At 45.9% G+C, this 12,478-nt stretch overlaps 2 protein-coding genes and 1 non-coding gene across 3 annotated transcripts in view; all 3 read left to right on the forward strand.

The window, feature by feature from the left end:
• LOC125950775 (dyslexia-associated protein KIAA0319-like protein) overlaps positions 1 to 4,815 on the forward strand; it is a 5,711-nt gene extending 896 nt beyond the window's left edge. Inside the window, exons 2-7 of the mRNA XM_049679052.1 lie at positions 1 to 1,565; positions 1,631 to 1,930; positions 2,000 to 2,305; positions 2,372 to 2,606; positions 2,679 to 2,846; positions 3,651 to 4,815. The exon at positions 1 to 1,565 is cut by the window's left edge and continues 312 nt beyond it. Coding sequence (XP_049535009.1) covers positions 1 to 1,565; positions 1,631 to 1,930; positions 2,000 to 2,305; positions 2,372 to 2,606; positions 2,679 to 2,846; positions 3,651 to 3,850 — 2,774 coding nt within the window. The 3' untranslated portion in view covers positions 3,851 to 4,815. The remainder of the gene's footprint in view (positions 1,566 to 1,630; positions 1,931 to 1,999; positions 2,306 to 2,371; positions 2,607 to 2,678; positions 2,847 to 3,650) is intronic.
• Positions 3,430 to 3,551, forward strand: LOC125952978 (U5 spliceosomal RNA). The gene has a single exon (XR_007468898.1). It is a non-coding gene; the product is annotated as a U5 spliceosomal RNA (small nuclear RNA).
• Positions 4,816 to 4,934: 119 nt separating the features above from the next.
• On the forward strand, positions 4,935 to 6,769 carry LOC125950802 (lipid storage droplets surface-binding protein 2-like). Its single transcript, XM_049679117.1, has 3 exons — positions 4,935 to 5,323; positions 5,489 to 5,926; positions 5,996 to 6,769. The coding sequence occupies exons 1-3, from the start codon at positions 5,158 to 5,160 to the stop codon at positions 6,385 to 6,387; spliced, it is 996 nt and encodes a 331-aa protein (XP_049535074.1). The 5' UTR covers positions 4,935 to 5,157; the 3' UTR covers positions 6,388 to 6,769.
• The last annotated feature ends 5,709 nt before the right edge of the window (positions 6,770 to 12,478 follow it).

Genomic DNA, 12,478 nt, shown 5'->3' on the forward strand with positions numbered 1-12,478 from the left:
CGGGTACGGAGGAAATTCGTGAGGAAAACCTATTGGGCAAGCTGGCCGAGATTTACAACCTTGCCAACGGAGTACAGCGTGTCCGTGCGGAAGAGGATAAGTATGATCTTACATCGGCCGACAATCTGTATCGCGGACCATTCAAAACGATTGACTACGGCACGAGTAGTTTTGATAAGTACGCCAACAGCTACTTGCACGATCAGTACGATGAAGAGGCAGAGGAGAGTAAGTTCTATGCCGAGGCGATGCGCCCCTGCGTTTCGGATGCGACTTGTCCCGAGAACGAGATATGCCTCCGTGTTGTAGCAAACCTACGCGAAGGTATTTGTAGCTGTATTGAGGGATTCGAACGAAACGAAAAGAAGCAGTGTCTCCCCAAACCATCACAGCCTCAGTCAGTGTTGAGAGATCAGCCACAGATGGGCGGTATGAGATCGGAAGCACAGATGTTGTCGGCTCAGAAGCTTAACATGAAACAGGAGGAACCTCTGCCATCACCAATGCGATCTACCTCGACCAAGGATCTGACCGTTTCCGTCGTTTCCAAGGACGTACGTTTGCCGACCAACGAAGCAACACTATCAGCTTACGTGATACCGGATGAAACGACAAGCGGAGATCGGTATCAGTATCTGTGGACCGTCGTTTCGCAACCGAAGGGAGACAACAACAGTACCTTCGCCGATTCGACGAAATCGATCGCCAAGCTTTCGGGGTTGGCAGAGGGGCTGTATCAGTTCAAAGTGACCGTAAGCGGACAGAATGGGTCGTACGGTGAAGCCTTTATGAATATTACTGTACTACCTGAACAGAAGATCAATCGACCGCCACAAGTGGTAATAACACCAGTGAATCAAACGGTGCGGCTACCGAACCACGAAGCGATCCTGGATGGTAGTGGCTCCGGGGATGATGTGAAGATCGTGCGATGGCACTGGGTGCTGGAGCAGGGTCCACTGGGTTACCGGGCGGATCTGCCGGAAGTGAACACATTACAGCTGAAGAATCTTACGATCCCCGGTAACTATACCTTCAAACTTACGGTGGAGGATGAGGCAGGACTGAGCAGCAGCGCTAGTGCCGTCATTCAGGTACTGAAAGAGATCGACTATCCGCCGGAAGCGAACGCAGGACAGAATGTGATTCTTTATCTACCCAACAATAACGTCACACTGAACGGATCAATGAGTAAGGACGACAATGGCATCGTAGCGTGGGAATGGACCAAAGCCATTACCAACCAGTCGAAGGCAGTCGACATGCAGAACACTCGCACTCCGTTTCTGCAGCTTTCCAACCTAGAGGAGGGAGTGTATGCGTTTGAATTGAAGGTCACGGACGCCAAGAATCAGAGCAGCACGTCGATGGTGCATGTTTTTGTGAAACCACCGAGTAATCGGCCACCGGTTGCGAAAGCGAGTTCGAGCGGAACGATTTCCTTGCCACAAAACTGGGCAATACTGAATGGAAACGAATCGAGTGATGATATCAAAATTATAACTTACCATTGGCAGCAGCTATCCGGGCCAAACGTGGCAATCCTTGCTAACCAGAACGCATCCGTAAGTAATGACATATCAGATATGGTTTGTTCCTTCTATTTCATGGAGCTTTTTCTTGCTTTCAGATTGCTAATGCAACATCGCTGACGATTGGGGAGTATATTTTTGAGCTAGTGGTTTCGGACGAGGCAAACAATAATGCACGCGACCAAGTGCGAATCACTGTGGTGCAGGAGAAAAACACACCGCCTGTGGCGAATGCAGGCGGTGATCAAACGATCACGATGCCCACCAACATGCTGGTTCTGAATGGTACACGATCGAGTGATGATCTGGGTATCGTGAGCTACAGTTGGACCCGCGAGCCTAGTAGTCTTGCGATCGGTACGATCATCGATGACAGCGATAAGAAGCCGGTCCTAATGGTATGACCCCTGCAGCAGTCGCCTATGTAGGGTGATCCATCTTAATTCTGCCTCTTTTCTATCGTTTAGCTAACGAACATTGTAACTGGACGGTACGTGTTCAAATTGACGGTGCACGATGGACAAGGTTTATCCGCTTCGGACACGGTCAGCATCATTGTTAGGCCGGATCCTTTGCTGATGAACCTCGTCGAGGTGACGATAACTACTGAAGCGACTGTGCTAACGGCAACCGAGTTGGATTCGATCGAACAAAAGTTAGCTCTGCTGATTGGAGATAACTTGGCCAAGGTACAGGTTCGAGAACTTAAAGTGGAACCCAGAACAGGCCAGGTGGTCATAGTATTTTTCGTCGAGCGAAAGACGGGACTTGAGGTAAGAGCTGGTTGTTACAGGTGTGTACCGATCGGATTGCTAACGATTCTACATTTGGCGTGACAGGATAAGGATAAAGTGGAAGTGATACCAGCGCTGGAAGTGGAACGAATATTGAAGGAAAAGTTTTGGCGTGACTACACTATACTCGGTACATCCGTGGTGGGTATCCGTACTACCGTGTGCCAGAACGATTGCTCTGGTCACGGTGTCTGCAATGCGGAAACAAGAGAGTGTATTTGCCAGAGTTTCTGGATGCCCGATATCTTTTACTTTTGGGGCATTGCTGAAGCTAACTGTGGTATGTAGGAATCACTTTTTATCAAAATGCCATGCCTGCCCATCTCACTCTTGTCGTCGTCACTCGTTACAGACTGGTCTATATTGTATGTTATTGTTGGAGTGCTGATAGTGTTTTTCGTGCTCTCCGGAATTTGCTGGGGAATCACTTGCCTTTGTCGGCGCACGCCGAAACCACGCACTAGACCCAAGCCACAAAAATATTCTTTGCTGCAAACGAACGACGAGGAACTTCCTTCATGTGAGTATAAGCATTTTTTCATTATATCTTTTCGAAAGTATAGATTGGTTTCCTTTTTTTCGTCAAACAAATGTCCATGGCTTTTAGTATCATGCTTTAAAATTATTTTAAATAAATATTATGAAGGTCGAGTTTTACATTAAAAACTGAAAAATCTTTGAGGATTTTACGACGATTAACGTTTGAAAATGCTTTTGAAACCGGAGCCCTACAACAGCAGCCAAAACCTTACAAAAGTCATAGCTTACGCTGCTGTCAAACAGTGCTGTGCACGTGTGTGTGTGTGTGTGTGTGTGGTGTGGCCGGGGTGCAATTTTGCCGGCCCCACGCTATCCTCAGCCGATGAAGCGATTTTAACTTTCATCATTTTTGACGAAATATCGAAATATTTTAAAAATCCCCACCATGCGTTCGATTCGCCGTGTGTGTATCTCCATTTCTGATGTTGTGGCTGGATACGAATTGTAGCGATTGTAGGTAAAATCGAGAATATAAGCCACATCGATGAGCTGTGCGGCGGCTATCAATCGCAAACGGTGCATGATTGTCGAGAGTGTGGTAGGCGCAGGTTTGGTTGGTTGGGTTACTCTGATCTCTCTTCAGTAGTCGAATAAATCTTTCGCCTTTTACTAAAGATTTCCGTGGAGAGGGATACTCTAATGAGTCTAAAAGGAATTTTTGCCGTCTCGATTCCGCAAGGAGTCGAGCCTTAACCGAAGAAAAATTGTTGGGAAATCATTTCCTCTAGTTGCAGTTGTATTTCATGCGATGATACCTGATGCCTTGATATGTTTTCCTTTGCAGTCAATCGAGCGGGAGCTAACAACTCGGATACCGAAACCGACTCGGATGTGCTGTTCGAGAGCCGCTCTCAGCGGCATAATGGATTGCTACCGGTTGGACGAAACGGAGGCATAGCCAACGGCGAGCTACGGAACGGAGGCAGCGGCACCGGCCACCCCAAGTACGGTGTGACACGCCTTGGACGACGCATAAAGGCATGAAAGGATCCTTGGCGCGTTCGACATTCCCTAGTCTGAGAATTATAATATAGATAACGCACACCCACATACATACGTTCCTATCAGCTTGCAGTGATTTACCACTAACCGATCGATGTATTAGAATTAATCTATTTTCTATGCGACAAAACGAATCCTTCAGTGAAATGAGATTTGTTTTTTAAATTAATTTTTAATTTGCGTGGCACCACGTGAAACGTGATTCCGGTCAAAGTATTCAGTCATTCCAACGCACAGGTCACATAAACCCACACCATATTAGTCAGTGATACTATACTTCTCCGATAACGATTGTGATTCTAATGCCATCGAACAGAGAAAGAGAGTAAGAGAGATCGCAGGAGAACATACATTTCTGATTATTGCGATTTTGGTGCGTTATAATTTAGGTATTAGAACATCCTTCATCAGTAATGAGTTGCACACCCGGAATGAAGAAAGTAGCCAATAGCGTAGAGTGTACTTATGAAACTACCGTCGCCAGCGGAGGCACGGCACCGCACAGCACGCGAGCCCTTATTATTCTTAACAATATCGACCGGTACCGACACGGACAGCGGGCTGTGAGAAAGAATCGGTGCTCGTCGATAGTACGACCAAATTTGCGATCGATCTGCACTGTGAGGCATGTGCAATTCATACTAAATAAGCCCGTATCCCCGGGGAAATGATGCGCCAGTATTAGAAGGAAAGGATGTGTGTGCCGTTGTTGTTGTAATTCACGATCATGGGCCAGATACCATATAAACGTATCCTCATTTTTTACCTCTCGGAGTGCGATATTTTCGATTATCTTGCCACAGGAACAAAACGAGCGGGAGAGAACACGAGCACTAGTCGTAAGGTGAGGTGATACAGAGTAAAGTGAAATGATGAGAAAAAATGTAACAAATCAAATCATGAATAAACCAACGCTGAGAGGGTTTTGCATGCCATCAAGCGAATTTGTTTCTTTTTTTCTCGTAGAACCATCTCTACACACAACCTCAAATGTATTGCTGCTTATCTGACCGCTTACCTAAGTAGCTCAGTTTTTTTGGGCTCGGGTTGTAGAGTTGTGTGTAGAGACGAAAGCGAAAGTGATCGCCTACTGATCGAGAATCGTCCTTTCCAATTCCGGCTACCGAAGAGACAACAAGCATCTGCTCTGATCCGTTCTGTTCTTCCCGTATCGTTTGTGCGTGCGTGTAATTGTATATTAGTGGTATTATAAGTAATTACACCAGTGTGTCCTCTCACCGGACTTCTTTTCTGTTCAGTTGGAAAATAGTTCATAAAATCATTGTAAAATGTCTTCGAAAGTACAAACGAACAATGGTCAACATGCAACCACCGAGCCACCGGCAGCGCTGGCTAGCGGCAATGTCCATCTCGAGACGATCGATCGAGTGATGGGATTACCGGTGGTCGATGCCACCTGGCAGCAGACCCAGATGGTTTACGGACGAGTAAAAGGTAAGTATTCCAGTAGTCCAATCTATTTTGCGCCCTGCCTTGCTTGGTTTGCATTCCACTTCATGGCGGCTTCTCCATTTTATTTTTGCCAAAGCCATCCACATGTACCTGCAGATGAATTGGATGATACTGACATGTTTTCTCTCTTTCGCTCTCGATGCGTAGATTCGAACCGGGTGCTGACATGGGCGTTCGGCATGGCGGAGAACGTGGTGTGCCAGGCGGCGACCATCTCAGCACCGCTGGTCCAGCGTCTCGACCGTCCGCTGCATTTCGTGGACCAGACGCTGGTGCACGCGCTCGACCGGCTGGAGGTAAACGCACCGATCCTGAAGGAGCAACCGGGCGAGATCTACCAGCAGGCCCGAACACGTGTCCTCGAGACAGTGAAGCCGCACATCGATCGGGTGTGCGAGCTGCGGTCTGCCTCGAAGCAACGAGTGACCACGCTGAAGGACCTGTCATGGCGGAAGGCCAACGAGGTACTGGCCACCCAGTACGGTTGTCTTGCCGTCAACGGCATCGACACGACGGCTTCCGTTGCGGAACGGCTCCTCGATTACTACTTCCCCAAGACGGAGGAGGACTCCGAGGACATTAACTGTACGTGGGGTGTACCTGAACATCCGTCATCGAACTATCCTGCTCACCTGTATCTCTTTCTCTACACAGCACCAGTGGGCGCCAAGGAGGATCCGGTATTGCACACGGTCCAGACGGTTGGCCGGCTCTCGAACAAGGTGGCTTGCCGCGTCTACCATACTGTGTCGCATCGTGTTAAATCGTTGGGTTTGCAGAATGTGCGGGAGTATGTGGCCACGCTTATCGCTGTGCTGCGCCTTACGCAATATCTCAACATCGTCAACGAGAAGCACTCGATGGTGAAGCAGGACACTATCCCTAAACGCGACGCTACTGCTGCAACTTCATCATCCTCCGCCTCACCGAAAACGGTCAATAGTACCGCCGTCAACAGCATCCCTAAACAGCATCAGCAGCAGAAACAACAGCAGCAGCAGCAGCAGAAGGAACAACAGCAGCAGAAGCAACAAAAGCAACAGTAGGAAAAGCTAATGCAATGGCATTTATAAGTGTTAAATTTTTGGGAGTTTCTTCCATGTAGTCCTTTATTATTAAGAATCTCGGGTGATTTGCAACAAAAGCATGACCCATCTGTTGTTCCGCGACGAAAGGAGATGAAATTTGGAAATAAGATTAATTTATGTTCGAGTTGGACAAGCAATCGGCAGGAGGAACGGATAAGGGCTCGCCCCTTCAGAGAAACCCTGAGATATAGATGCAGGGCGTCTAAACAGTGCAATATTATAGTTTTCTCGATTTGCTATCGTTTCATTAATAAATAAAAAAGGAAAACCGATGAACGGCCACGATTTTAAGTGGTTACGGAAGTACACAAAGGGTTAGTGAAGGTTTAATACTGTTGCTGTGGTCGTTAATATTGTTTACCCCTTCCTAAACGTTCTCCGAAGTGTGCTGGACTATCGCTGGTCAACAACAGACATTATATATGCGACCCCTGTATATGCGAGATGATAAGCAGTGACCCTGATCTAATCATTTGATTTCTTTGAATTGTGTATTGTGTATCGATTATAAATATTGACCGGATTCATTCCTGGTTTTCTGTGAGACATTCCAGACCAGACCATCATGGAATGCAGTATTTTAATTAAAAACTTACAGATCATAGAACGATTTTATTTCAGTTTTAAAAAGATTTTGATGCGAAATTAAGCTGAACATCATTTGAGACTCGCAATTTCGTCTGATCTTAATGCGTTCAACCAGTTGATTGGCGAATTTAGAGCAATTCAGTACTGTATCTCGAGAATCCTCCGAAAACAAGGCCTTATTCAATAGCCGTGGCCACACGGGGCGAAAATTTGCGCGCAAATTTGCACATTAATGCCAAAATGTTTTCGCTTCGTGTGGCAGGGGTAAAAACCCGAAAATTTATGCCGAAATGTCAAACGTATTGTTTTCATCTGTGTTTTGGCCGCTGAAGTTGATTTCCGAATAAATTTTGCAGTTTTTAACGATATTGTTGCTGTTGCTGTTATATTTATATTAAAAATGCAAAAACAATACGAAAAGAACCTACATTTTCCTAAATAAAGCGTTCGATAGCGTCAAGGGTTCAGCGAAAAAGTCCGCGGACGTATAAAAGTTTGACAGCGTGTAAGGGTTAACCCACCCGACCATTCACTATGGGGATACTGAGATTTTTCCCCATAGTGAGAAATGTGCTCACTATAGGGCTGCATAGTGGCACCCTTTTAGGGCCGCTATAGAGCCACCTCGCCAAGGAAAGTGGTGTTCACAAATTCTCACAAGGGCGAGCCTTCTCACCAAGGAAAGTGAGGTTCACAACTTCTCACAAGAGCGGAAATTTTGGCTTGCTGGGTTCCAATTAGAGCTTGCTCAGGATTGGTCGGTTTCTGGAGAGCAAAAAAATTGGACATGCGCAGTTCTCGCGCTCTCTCTCCTCTCTCGTCTTCGATCGTTCTTGGTGGTACTGATCTTCTACCGAGGTATTGGGGATCTCCATCTCTCTCTTACTCCCCTCTGTTTCTCTCTGTGTTCTGTTCTCCCTTTCTCCCTCTTCGCTCAGTGCTGGGGTGCTGCTGGGAACTCCAGCTGTTTCCTGGTCAAGTTCGTAGTCGGGTATGTGTGTGGTAGTAGTGTTCAATGTTGCAAGTCTGTTCGTGGTGCTGGAATATCAAGGAGAACGATTAATGCATGGCTTTTATTGATTGGGGGAATTATACTTACCTACCGATGTGGATGTATTTCGTCGATGCGATCGGAAGCGTACTTTGTAGCGGAGCACTTTAGACGCACAATAACATGATGCACAACTTCACCAACTTGAAATCAATGAGTATGGCTATCAATAAATGTATGCAAAACTGGGAGTGCAATGCACACCGTATCAATTGTTTTGCACTTTGCGCTCTTTCAGACAAATAAGTTCGATCATCAACTCGCGCTCCACGCTGTTCCCTCCCACAAAGAGATGCGTGCAACGCAATTTGCCGTGCTTGTCGCCGCGATAGGAAGGGCCGTGCTGCATGCTGCTCAGGTGCAATTACTATCGGCAGCGGCAGCATCAGTGGCGGCGGAGAAAAGCACCACAAAAGCGCCGGCCCGCCTTTAGGCCTACGACAAGGCCGCGATCGGGAGCAAATCGCGGTGGTTAAAGATGTATGTGATCTTGCAAGGAACGCAGTAACCGAAATGTTCTTTTCGAGGCAATCACACCTTGCAATGATGCAGGTAGCAGCGATCGCACATGTAATGATTCAAAACCACGTAGTTTACTATCACGGCTTGACCACAGCACAGCAGGGCACGCTGCACGGCTTGAACGCTGAAAGATTACATTGATCGATCAGGATGCTAAAGCTGCATATATGCGACAGACCTTCCGATGCTTCGTAGACGGCACTGCGTTCACAAAATTGATTACCGTGGTGGTTGTTGCCAGCAACAACTTTGATTTGTTATTCTAAATCAAACCATTTATTACTTAAACTAGGACAAGGAAAACGGTTGTCGCTCGAGGCCTCCCTCCTAACCTGGCATTACCTCCACCTGGCGGCTTCTAGAGGCCCATAAGAACCTTTAAGTCCCCTTTGTGGGGCTCTGCATAGTCCCTACTCTCCACCTAGGCACTGCCTAGCTCGCCCTCTCGCTTTCCACACCTCTTCTTATCACGCTAGGGCTGCCGGAGGTCGCACTACCGCTGGCGTTCTAGCGGGCAAGCACCATCCGCGTTCGTTACTGCCGCTGCTGCTGGCCTACGACCGCCTTCAGCATACTCCTCTCGGGACGATACACGGCAACCGTGCCAGCCGTGGACAGGCCAACCATTTGTCCCTTCCTCCAAGACGCGGTCGCATGATTCCCTCTTCCTGCCGCTTATGGCCGCGTTGAGGGACAACCGGGCCGAGACTGTGGCGTCCGTTGCCTTCGTTGGCGACTGATGATGGGCAGCTTTTCCGTTCAGTTGGTCTACTCTCTGCAGCTTCTGCTGTGGTGCTTGCGCTGTCGATCGTAAACATCTTTAGTCGATGTTTCAACCGGTGTCTGCTGCGTTAGAAAACCCGGGTGTACAGCTTGTTACGAGCGTAATGCGTGAGACTTCCGTAATGCTTTGTTACCCATCCCGTTTACCTTATCAGAGCTATTTCGAAGTATGTTTTCATCAACCTTTGCACTAACGATATCTAAACCTGGTGACACACTCTCTAATCTTGAAAAGCATTTCTCAATCAAATGAGGGTCCGTTTTTTGTCTTTAATAGCGCCATTTCCAAAGGCATTAGGGTTGTGAAGAAACACTTGCGTTTTTGCTAAGAGCATCCAGATGCAGTCACGTTATCATGTGGCTCACGCAGTTGTTGATGGTGTTAAAGGCAATCTTACTCTCATTCATCAGCTGCATTATGTTTTCCTCAGTCATCAATTCTCTTATTGGCGTCCATTCATACCTGGCTTCATCAAACCTCGATTGCTGAAACAGGACAAATTCCGCTGAATCGACGAATGCCGCACAAGCTAGGCTCGGTAGTGACGATACACTTGTCACGCGCTATAACCAACGAGCGGCCTTCTGAAATATCCTCCAATAGTTGCAATCAGCCCCAACCTGGTACGCAATAAGTATATCTGCCGACTGTTTTATGTACGATCGTCGGCAAGCGGATGAATGCTTTGGATAATAAACCATAAAGACTACTGCTTGAAAGGCGAGAGCCAATTCAAAAGACGCCTCTAGATAACCGGCATGATTGCAAGTAAAATAGAAAGTAATACAACTTTCCCTTGACCTTTTGGAAGTAGATGTGTAATTGATTACAAAGGAGTTGTAAACCGTTAGAGCGGGGCTGAAATCGCGGCTAATAATAGTGCTTTTTTGAAGATTTGATTGTATTTTGTGGAACATTTGTTAAAAACTACTCTCATGGCATTCAAACCAGAGAGGCGATGGGCTGTAAAAATGTACTTTTTGCGGTGCCCATCATAGCTTTCTAGTGAATCATCGGAAGTATACAAATGAATATTTTTTAGTTAGATTATAAGCTTATCTAGCTACCCCCGTAGAGTTTTTGTGGAATTTCCAATTTTCCGATTTTTGGCTTATTTTTGAAGTTGAAAAACTGGTGCTTTTTTCGATTTTCCCTCAAAGAACAAGTTTTACTTAATTTATAATAAAAAGTATCAACAATCTCTTTGAAAACTAGACAGGGTTATGTACAGATTAAGTGTTTAAAATCAAATCATTTCAATCGATCGATTCAGATTCAGTTTCGTAGTATACGATGGGTAGATTTTGAGAAAAGTTTCGAAAGGCGGTCTTTCAAAAATCAATATCTTTATCAGTTTTGCTTCAATTTATTCAAAAATGTCACACAATATTCTTGAAAGAATCAGCAGTCATAAAAAAATGTGAAAAGTAAATGTGGAAAGAAAATTAAATACCTTAGCCCACACTAAGTGAATACTACTCTTACACGGAGAGACACACGAGCTAATCCCAAAGGCTAGCAGCAATGGTCTCGCAGCAATCTCTTGAACCGTCCCCAAATGATAAGGAGCAGCATCCACCTTTCGTTAGTCTACTAATATTGCATTACGTTACCTCTCTTTGTAACATCGTTTTCGAGTGTAGCGCTCATGTGTCCTCAAGTCTTTCCTCTTGTGTAGTCCTCTTTAAATCTGCGAAGCAACCTCAACGATCGCTAAGCAAAGATTTGTAAGATGACTGCATTTTATTACGCATAGGCAAAGATGCATTCGATACATCTTTATGGTTAACATTATCGCACGTAAAAGGAGGCATGCGATATTATGTTGGTATGTGGCTTGGCGTCTACATCATTCGATTAGACACGGACCGTTTTTGCTTTGAGAAATGTGGTAAAAGGATTGCAGAAATTGCCGCCGGTCTGGGGAGAAATTCAATCAGTCTTTTGTGGAATCGTACTGATTTATTATCGTTTGTTTCATCGTTCGTACAAGAAGAGTAAACCTTTACGGTCAGCTTGCGGAACGTTAGCAGTGGGCTAAAGGGTTAGAAACCACTTCACGGGAAGCTACTCGCGGCAAACATGTGATAGAGGAAGGAAACGTTCTATAACTCTTTACATATAAAGGGCAGTTTACATATAAAGGGCAAACCATTCTTACATAAATGTATGGTAAAGGAAGTTTGGATAAGGATTCTTAGTCGATTCATGCTGGTTGATGCGGCATATCCACAGACCAAAACAGCAATTATCTGTTAGCAAATCATTCCATATGTATTTATAACTTAAAGAGATGCATTTTCCTTTTCTATTTAGGAAGAAAAGTTTAAAACTAAATGGTTTGAAACGATCTCCGAAACCGCGATCTCGTGGCGAGAAAAAGCAAGCGCTAATCCCTCTCTCGCTCGATCATACAGGCGAGATGCGAGAGTCTGCCGCTGCTCTCCGCGGCGGGCTCTCTCCGGCGTACACACGTGCACGTAGGCACACAGGCAATGTACAGCGAGATTACGCGCTCTCACGGCTTCCGATCTCTTGTGAGAAGCTCTTTCCATAGTGAAAAGTGGCTCTTTAAGGGCTTCCAAATTTGGTCACTATGGAATCGAAGAGCGTCGTTCACTTTCCTTCCTTCTCAGTATGGCAGCGAACGAGCTCACCAAAATTTTCCATAGTGAGTGATAGAAAAACTCTTCTCATGGTCATATGGGAAGCGAAACCGTTTTGACATTAATTTTTTCGTTTGCGCTAGAGTTTTCGCCCCGTGTGGCCACGGCTAATCATTTGCCAACTAATGCACCGCTTTAGTTTTGTATTCCTTTTCTCTCTATGAGTTTGGAAGTGCAGCACAATTAATCAAAACTGTAATAACAGTCTTTATGATGTGCGCTCTTTCCAAAACGTGTGTTGGCACATTTCACTCTTCGCCAAATCCCGAAAGTAAATTCTAACGCAAATGGTTCGTTGTGAAGATATTCTAACGCGAAATCGCAACAGCGCAGCGCCGATCGTTACGTTGATCTCTACCTCGAGGAGGAAGATGAAGAGTAATAGAAAGGAATGAAGTTTTTTTGTGGTTTTTGCTCCTTTGCTTCACCTTCGACCGC

This window comes from Anopheles darlingi, chromosome 2 (assembly GCF_943734745.1).
Source record: "Anopheles darlingi chromosome 2, idAnoDarlMG_H_01, whole genome shotgun sequence".
NCBI classification, from domain to species: Eukaryota; Metazoa; Arthropoda; class Insecta; order Diptera; family Culicidae; genus Anopheles; species Anopheles darlingi.

Bases quoted from the DNA above. Each gene is read 5' to 3' on its own strand.
- LOC125950802 (XM_049679117.1), top strand. From the start codon at position 5,158: ATGTCTTCGAAAGTACAAACGAACAATGGTCAACATGCAACCACCGAG. The intron at 5,324-5,488 runs GTAAGTATTCCA...CTCGATGCGTAG, and splicing joins GGTTTACGGACGAGTAAAAG to ATTCGAACCGGGTGCTGACA. The intron at 5,927-5,995 runs GTACGTGGGGTG...TTCTCTACACAG, and splicing joins GGACTCCGAGGACATTAACT to CACCAGTGGGCGCCAAGGAG.